General features: G+C 31.2%; 1 protein-coding gene across 1 annotated transcript in view; it reads right to left on the reverse strand.

Annotated features, from left to right (window-relative positions):
• LOC130900773 (troponin C) overlaps positions 1 to 4,026 on the reverse strand; it is a 22,767-nt gene extending 18,741 nt beyond the window's left edge. Inside the window, exon 1 of the mRNA XM_057811640.1 lies at positions 3,819 to 4,026. Coding sequence (XP_057667623.1) covers positions 3,819 to 3,827 — 9 coding nt within the window. The 5' untranslated portion in view covers positions 3,828 to 4,026. The remainder of the gene's footprint in view (positions 1 to 3,818) is intronic.
• Between the last annotated feature and the right edge of the window lie 5,741 nt (positions 4,027 to 9,767).

Here is a 9,767-nt window from a genome sequence, read left to right on the forward strand (position 1 = left end):
GATATTCGAAATTAAATGAACGATAGTCGAATACTTGTGTCATTTGTTTATTATATTATATGAAAACTTCAAAGAAAATACTTTCAAAATAAACGAAACACGTCAGTTTTAAATCTCTAAGTTGAACGACTTTTATTTTAAAATCATCAATTGATTATTTTCTCAAGATGTTGAAAACTAATCACTCCGAAATTATGATTTGTCTGCTTGAATTTGAAAATAAAAAAGATTTTTAGTGAATTTCACCAACAAACGTATTATGTACAAAAATAATTGGTCGCTATAAATAACCTGAAAATAGAAACTTTGGATCAAAACATTTTGATAAAAACAAACCGTCACACAATTTAATAACGAATCGTCATTTTGAAAACCCATTACAAAAGTGAGGAAAGCTACGTTGAAATTCCTATTAAAATTTCGAAATTTTCGCTCGTAGAAATTCACATGTCAAAAAATAGAGTTTTCGATTTATGTCTCAGATTCATTTGTTTTGTATATGATAGTGGAACTTGGAATATCAAATTGCTCGAAAGAAAAAGCAATTACGTTCCTGATTAAATCCGCAACGAATATTAAATTAAATTATCGAACGACACTTTTATAGTTATTGATCGACATCTCTAATCACATTTTGATTTTATCCTGATATTTTTCCTCACAAATTCTCTCAGCTTACCTTAAATGTCCCACCAGCTTAAATTATTGTAGAAGTTACTTGCCCTAGAAAGTTCTGGTACATTCGCAAGGGGTATGATACATGAAGGTGAGTCACGCTTTCATGAAATACGTTTGGATCAAACGTGTCGTTTCAAGATGTCGGAGCAACAGCTTGGAGTTATAAATACAATGCTAAGTTCATTGACAATGAACCCAAACTTTTTATGAGTAATATTCAATGAAAAAATGTTGAATGATCCAACTTTACATGAATACCGTGGTAAAGATTTGCGCGCAGTTGCTGCTAATAGGATAAGCTTTGAATTGTATATTCTTGAGCTTAGGTCAAAGGAAATGATTGTGAAATTCAGTCATCTAAAAATTCCTTACTATCAGTAGTTTAAAAATATCTGACAATACAAGGTCTGGAGAAGGATTCCAAACTTTTGTAAGTCATCCTTAATTTTGTTTTGCTTGTCTCATGTTTGTGTTGTATTAAGTAAGTAAAAGGCATTAAATCACTCACAGAAGGTTTTTGAAATAATTTGGAAAACTGCTTGTTAATTCTACATCAACCAAATTTGATGACCCTAACGTATTTCTTTGCAGTATCCAAACACAAGCGTTTTTTTTTCAATTTGAGGTCATTGTGTCTAGAAGACGATCAATCTTTTTGCTAATACAGTACAAAAAAAGAGCTCTTGGCGGCATACCTTACAACAACTAGCTCATTCATGATCCTCATTCAAATATATTGTGAAAAATTTTTGATTGATTTACGTGTCTTCAACTTAAAAATATTAAGGTACTCATTCTCGTGTGACCAAAAACTCAGAAAAAAGCGATATCATTGAAATTTATCATTAAATTACATTTTCTGCTAATTTACAACTAAAAGTAACCAGAGGCTTAATTGAACGCAAATGAAGTTTGCTTTTGTACATTTAACAATGAAAAATAATTATTTTACTGTATTAGCTCACAAATCAAGAAGCAAGGGCAGATTTAGAAAGGGGTTTACAAGAGAGTAAGGGGTGGTAGAATGCCTGTGTTGCGCTAAATCTAAAATAGTTTCCAAAAATTGTCAAAATTTGTGGCGAAATTGATAAAGTAAGATCTAAAAAATTCAGCTCGTCGTCAAATATAAAACTCTGTCTAGTTGACCTCAGTCTCTGCGCTTAAGACAGTGTAATTGGTATAGTGACACTTAAATTATCATGTAACAATTGCACAAACGCATTAGATGGTTATAGACTACAAAGGTTGTCTGAAAAGTTTCCAACTTTAACCTGAAGATGTCAATACTTGTCAAAATAAATTGACGTTTATTAGCACACACGTTAAAAGATTTTACTGAAATTTCAGTTATTTTGGGTAGTTAGTGGTTAGTTTCTGTTTGATAATCATGAGTTAGTCGTTGCTTTTTCTGAAAATGGAAAAAAAATATCAAACATGTGTACGGACCAAGACTTTACCATACAAGTGACAGGTTTTAGAAAGGGGCTACAGGAGTGTAGGGGGTGGTAGAATGCCTGTGTTGCGCTAAATCTAAATCAGTTTCCAAGAATTGTCAAAATCACTGTTTTTGTTAAATTTGTGGCGAATTTAATAAAATAAGAATTAAAAAATTCAACTCGTTGTCAAATATAAAACTCTGTCCAGTTGACTTTTAGTCTCTGCAGACGATAACTTTGTTATCAAAACGCGCTTAAGGTAATGTAATTGTGAGAGTTGGTATTGTGGCACCTAAATTACATATAATTATTGTACAAATACATTAGAAGATGATAGACTACAAGGGTTGTTTAAAAAATTTCCGTCCTTAACCTGAAGATGTCAAAACATGTCAAAATAAATTGACATTTATTAGAGCACACGTTAAGAGATTTTTACTAAAATTTCGGTCATTTTGGAGTTAATGGTTCGTTTCTGTTCGATAATCGTATGAGTGAGTCGAAAAAATGTATCAGACATGTATACGGAGCCTCTACACTATCATTTACTATCGTAAAATTTTGGGCAGCTAAATTCAAACTTGGCGGTATCAGTTTGGATGACTGATGACTACAAGGGTTAGGAACGGTCAAAACTTGCAACTGCCAGTGATATTACCATAAAAGATTACCAATTGTTATTGGAGTATCGTCGGATAAAGGTTAAAAAGATTGAAGAGACTATTTGCCTAATAAATCAAAAGAATGCATTTGCCATACACTAACTGATAAATAAATAAGCGTCCACTTGTTGGATAATTGAATCAAAACCACGTCTGCTCATTTTGGAAAGTGCGTTCGAATTTCTCAGACTTAATCAAAAAGTATAATTCCTTGCATCGATCCAGAATTATAGATAAAATAGGGATCCGCCATTACATCGGGAACGATGAAACAGTTAAGATAGTAGATTGCAAACATGCTCCGAAAAAAAGAAATATGATTTTATCTGTCTGAAAAGCGATGACGATCGTTTTTTGGGATAATCATTGGATTGTGTCTTCTAAAGGGTAAATCAAGAAGACGAAAGGATGTTGAAAAATCAAAATAGTTATGAAAAAATCTTGTTAGGTGGGAAACCCTCGTATTTCTATATTACTATAGCCGACATTTTGGGTTCACTTTCCAATTGCGTTAATAAATTAATTAAAAATGGATTTTATTTTACTCCAGGACCTCTCTCTGTATAAATTGGTTACATTTATCATCCGATGAAAATAATAATTTTCTTACAGTTTTAATGAAATAACTAAAATATATGTAACGCTTGTTAGCTTTAGTAATATTTTCAAATCCCACTAATAACTGTCAAAATATGATAAAAATAAAATAAATATTGAGAGCCGGCTTTTTACAATTTGCGATTTTTGGCAACAAAATCATTGGTAATCAGTTATGTCTGAAGAAGCGATCAAAATATATGGAAATGTAGGATCGTGTTTCGCGGACTTTTATAAGCAGCAGAAGGAGCATTGGTCGAAGAAATAATGTCCATTAAAAAGCACTTACATTTGTGTTACTAGCATTAATATAATTTTTAATTGAAGCCTACTATTAAAGTTGGTATTATTAATGAGCTGATATCCAATAGCATCACACTTCACAGCACAAACATATATTTCACTAAAATTCAAACAAATACTAGATTATTGAAATATCACTTACAGCAGACATTGCGGGAGAAAGAGCTGCACTCAAACAATACAAAATTTATAATGACTGTGATGTTGGGGGAGTATACGCCTACTGATTGAAACAGATCTTCTTCTGCTCTTATATATTTCCCGAAATAAATTTTACGAGATGAACGATTTACGAATTTGAAGGCTATAATTCTTGAGTTTAATGGTTATATAGACCCCACTGGTCTTACTGTTTTCCAGAACTAAATTTTCATCAGAGATGGAACTGTTACTTGTCGAAAATAACTAATTTTGTATGAAACTGCGATACCAGATGTATATAAATTTGACAAAAACAAAAATAAATGTGCAAAACAATTTTATTTTTCTGAAAAAGAATTATTATAATTTCAACGGATATTATAAATAAACAAAAAATTTTCTATAATAATTATAAATTAAACAAAAATGAGTTTTTCATTTGCTTTTCTGCAGTAACCCAGCTACAATTCTATACCAAGGGAAAAGTAATTGTAGAATGAAAAACGTGTGATATGTTATTTGGTTGATAAGATAATCAGAAGTTGTCTAAAGTTTCCGACCTAAAGTATGGTTTACGCGGGTCAAATGGATTGAGCGAGTTGACACTGGCATACTGACTCGCTTAATATAGACAGATCGTGGAGTCGAGTAACAAGCGATTGGGCAAAATCGGTCAGTAAAGGTGATATCAGACGGTTCACTTTTTATTCATTTCTGTCTTTCATTCAGCATATTTCATTAAGAATGAAACGTCTAGGCATTAAATGAATCAAAAGTGATAAATGAATTTATTAGTGAACCAATCCAGCGATGTTAGATTTCGGTATTCGGCATCAATCACTCGCACTCCGAATGAACGAAAAATCGAAAAATGAAACATATGAACACGAAGAGAACGTTCACTCGAGTTCGTTTGACGACATATTCGAGGAAATGAGCGAATTAAGTTCATTTTTCAAAGTGAAGCGTCTGATATTACCTTCACACCAATTTTCCCTAGAGAAACGTCTGTTCTCTGTTCAGTTTCTAGGTTAGGTGAAGATTTTGTCCTGTGGTTAATTTTTTTGTTGGGTTTTTAGTTGGTTTTACTGGAAATTTAGAAAAAAAGTGAACTGAAGAGGAGACAGTGGAGTTTGTAAGTTTATACCTAGGCAATTAATGCTTCTGTACTCTTTCACATCTTCTACGGCGAGTTCGCGTAGCAAGAAACTACTCCCAAGAGTGGCTCTTTTTTTAATCAATTTTCAATCGTCGCTGCAGGTTTTTTGTTAATTTCCTCTTCCACAACTTCGTTTACTTTTTTTTATAGGTTCTTAACCTTTTTTGAAAACACTTTCTTGTCAAGAGCTTTAAACTTTCTATCATCAGCTACGGTCTGAAATCTAGGTCTAGTAAGTACTTGGAAGAGTTAAAACAAAACAACTGGGACTAGTTACTAGGCCGATTAGCCATTCTATTCGACTCGTGTGAACTAGGTATGAGATAGAAACAAGACTTTTTTCCATAATTTTTTTTATTGTTCAACGTAGTCTCTTATAAAGTCTATATACTTTTTCGAACGGGACTCTAAGTACTTTAGTTTCTCACAAGGTGTATTTCGTAGTTTCTTAAGTAACAATACGTAATAGTTTTTTTTACTTTTTTGGAGGTAGTCAATGAGCACAATTTAATGACTCTCAAAAAAGGTAGCCATAACTTTTCCGGTTAATGAAACCGTCTCAGTGTGGTTTTTCTTTCAGAGTGGGTAATTTTTACACTTTTCGTAAAGATTTCGCGTAACACATAATATGATGTGGTTTCTTAGTAATGCTCGCAGTCATTCTACTGGTGCAACCTACTAACCTCTCTCCACACCTGTAGTCCCCTCTAAACCTGTCTCTTGCGTGATAAAACAGTTGCTCCTCAATCTGTCATCCAACGTAGTAAAATATTTATTTTTTATTATAAAATGTACAAAAGCAAACTTTCTTTGCCATGAATTGAGACATTTAATAATGAAACATAAAAAAATATTCCACCAATAAAAAACTTCTTGATAAATGTGTTTTCTCTCATTTTCTATGTACTGGTTATTTACCACGAAATAAAATCCATTTCTAAGCCCGTTGTTTTATACTTCTTGAGTAAATAAAAGAATGGAAAAATATATTTTTCCTCAATAATAACAGTTCCAAGCATTTCCCATCTCTCTTTTTGGACAATAATAGAAATTGTAGTCGTTTATAACGAGCCATTTGCGGGAAATTTTGCAATTTTAGTTGATATTTGATGTCGAAATCTAATTTTACTCTTATTTTTCTATGTGCTGTTTTGTTTACCAAGAAAAAGTAATAATCGTATTTTCATGACAAGAACAAAAGAAAATCTTTTTAAATTATTGGATAATATCCAAATTTTGATATAAACAACTAGAAAATTACTTAAAAGTTACTGGTCAAATAGATATTTTGTTTCAATTTTATTATGATTTTACGTACATCAGTAACACCTAATAAAATGTTGTCAATGTTATACTTAATATATTCTCACTTGAAGTATTGTAAAAATATCAAAGAATTCCGAACGCAAAACTGTTATAGAAAAGTAGTGAATTTTACTAGTAAGAAATGAAAATGTCGCCGAAGAATACATAGTGGTTTATTTTAAAGAAGCCGCCCCATTATTTGCAGGCGTCCGGATAAAGCCGGACATAGATAGGATTTTTGATTGTGTGTCCGGCCAAAATAAACGGTGTCCGGCTTTTATTTGGCTTTTTAGATTTCGCAAACGAGCGTCGCCGAACGCAGGCGCCGAGAATCGGTCGCCCACGCAGACCGTATTCATTTTGCTACATTCACCAAACGTACAGAAAAACTCAAAAGTATTAGCTTAGAATTGAACATTCATTTTAAACAAATACTTTATCGTTCAAAGTTGTGCTCACTAAGTCTTTTTCCAGATAAAGAAAAATTTTTACAAATGTTTGCACCTCTCAAGTCGTATTTCCCAAAAAAGGAAAAGAATAATACATCCAGAACCTTGAGTGATTTTTTAAAAAAAGACCGTAACAAAGGCTATTAGTTGGCTGTTCATTCTTTCATGACCATTTATCAAAACTACATCGAAGATACAGATAAGGCTGATGTTTTTGTAAATGAATAACATAAATGCAAGAATTGAACAAGACTTTTGCCCACTGGAAGTGACTTCCATTTTGGGAAATTCAAAGAGAACAACGAAAATTCTGTACAGGTGACTACATTCAAAGAGGATATTAAAAACATGGACATTATTGCCGTAAAATATTTACGATCATGTACTGAACAGTTATACAAAGACACAAAACAATTCACTTGGATGACTTTAAAAGATGTTCCTAAATGGAATCAATTGCAATACAACGTCAAAATTGACGATAGTGAATGTTTTGACCAACTGCAAAATCTTTTGAACATTAACAAAGGAAACGTGGATTGTACATAAGATATGAATAGCCTATTTTCAATCAATAATAAGTCAAGATTGCTTTTCTGAATTCCTAACTAATCGTCAGTATCACTTTGCTATCCCAGTACAAAACGCAAACGTTGAAAGAGCTTTTTTCTTGATAGGTCAGCAATTCACGAAAGAACGCAACAGTTTACATGTTAACACTGTTGCCAAAATTTTGGTTGTAGAATTAAATTCAAAAAAATTTCATTTAAACATTTTTACAAATACATTTCTGAAGAAACTGAGCTCTTGAATGAATTATTTTTATGGTATAATTCAAAGAGAATTTTTTTTTGTTTTATTGTTTAACTTAAAGATAAGAAGTTTTTGATTATTTTTTTTCAGTTAAAAAAGTCTTTGTGCCTTCCATAAAAAGAATTAAAATGTTAATAAATGTTTAAGTATCTAGAATTTCATTTTGACTGATGACTATTTGATTAATTATAATTAATAAAATACCTACCTAAGACTGATTTGGTATTCGCTTTTATTTATTATTTCACTAGAACTGGACGAGATTTATGATAATCAGAAAAACTTTATTTAACATACAATTTTTTGCCGTACCTATTAATAATGAGACAAAATGTCCGGTGAAACTAGCTGGTCTGTCCGGCTATTAGGTTTGACGACCTGGCAACCCTATTTGCAGTGAACGAAATATTTCATTTTGTTTTTCAGTGGCGGTACATAATGTTGTAATCAAAATATTATTTTAATTTGTTTTTCGGTTCATATATTTATTTAAATTCATTGAGGGAGATGCGCTTCTGAAGTATTTGGACAAAACCTGGTTTGATACACCCGGGTTTGAACTATATATTTTTTCCATCTGTCTTCCTAATTCCAGTTTCGGGATTCTTTATTTAAATCACTGAATTTTCTATGTGTTATTATCTGATATTCTTCTTCTTTGTCTTCTTTATCTATTTTTACTGATACTTGCCTTAGTTGTGTTCCCATTTCCGTTATTCTGTGATTTTTTTTGGCTGTACAATATAGTTTTTTATACTTTTCTCACCACTACATTCAGCTACACATGTGTATCTCTCGTCTAATTGTCGAGGCCATAAAGTATTTCCAACCAGTAATTTATTTATTTGACAAAACTCCAGCATTCTTTGTCCATTTCTATTTGTTGTTTTGTAATTTTAAAGTTTCCTATGGCAAAAGTTTGGCAACCACTGTCATGAAGGATGTATAATTTTTTCAATCTAATTTCTTACTTAATTACCAGCTTCTTTTTACTGGATAATAAAGAATTTTTGGTTGTTCGGGAAGTAATATTTAATAGACAGTTTATTATAAACAAGCTGGCCTAAATTTAAATTATAAGTAGCTGTTTCCAATTAATTATCAAATTCTGCCAATTTGATTATTCACAATAAAAAATATTTTTTCTCCCACTTCATTAGCCTATGAATTGGACTGTAACAGTCCACTGAAATAATACAAATCTGAGCTTTCAAAATTCACTCTTGCATATCCCACAACCGAATGAAATAAAACTCTGAATTTTATATAGTCTAAAAATACTTTTCTGCACCTGTCTCTACACTGTTGCTGTGTTGTTTCGAATTAATGTTAAACATTTTTATTTTACGCTCCACGAAATGTTTGTAAACCAAAAACTGCGAAATTAGGTGACTGTCAAATCTTCACATTTATCTTATTATACAGAGGAAAGTAATAGAGGAAAATTACTGACATTTCGTAGGTGAGAAGACGCATTCAATTAAAATATAACGCCCACTAATCACAGGTGGTATAAATTAGTTTTTACAATTTTTGTATGATAGATTTCTCCTTTTTTTGTATCTGAGTTACAATATTTTTCATTTATATAGGACAACGTAATAGTTATATATAAAGATTGTCCCAGATACCCAATAGCTTTGAATCGAAGATGATATTATTAGAAATATAACAAAGATTGTCCCAGAAAGACAATAACTTCGAATCGAGAATGAAAGAGGATACAGACATGAAAGTCTTCCACGAGTTCATCCTACAACTCTTTTGTCTTTTTATCAACATTTTCCTCACACTTAAAAAAATAATTTTGCTATAATTAAGTGATATTTTAGTAGCGATTTTATTGTTTTATTAATTTATTAATTATTAGAATTACTCACAATTATGAACTCTTGTAAATTGTCTGCTAAATATGTTTCTATAAGTCCATTAACGTTTTTATTAATTCGATTAATTTATTTATTTTTTGAATTAATAATTCGCTAGGGTACCAAATTAATATCCTCTACTCTCTACCCTCCATCATGAACTCTTGTAAATCGAGTGCTTAATATGTTTCGATAAGTCTATTAGAGTTCTTATCAATTATATTATCAATTTTATTATTTAATTAAATTAATAATTCGCACAGGTATTATATTAATATCCTCTACTTTTCATTCTCCATAATGAACTCTTGTAAATTGTGTAATAAATATGTTTCTATAAGTCCATTAGCGTTTTT

The sequence above is a fragment of the Diorhabda carinulata genome, chromosome X (genome assembly GCF_026250575.1).
Source record: "Diorhabda carinulata isolate Delta chromosome X, icDioCari1.1, whole genome shotgun sequence".
In the NCBI taxonomy this organism is placed as follows: Eukaryota; Metazoa; Arthropoda; class Insecta; order Coleoptera; family Chrysomelidae; genus Diorhabda; species Diorhabda carinulata.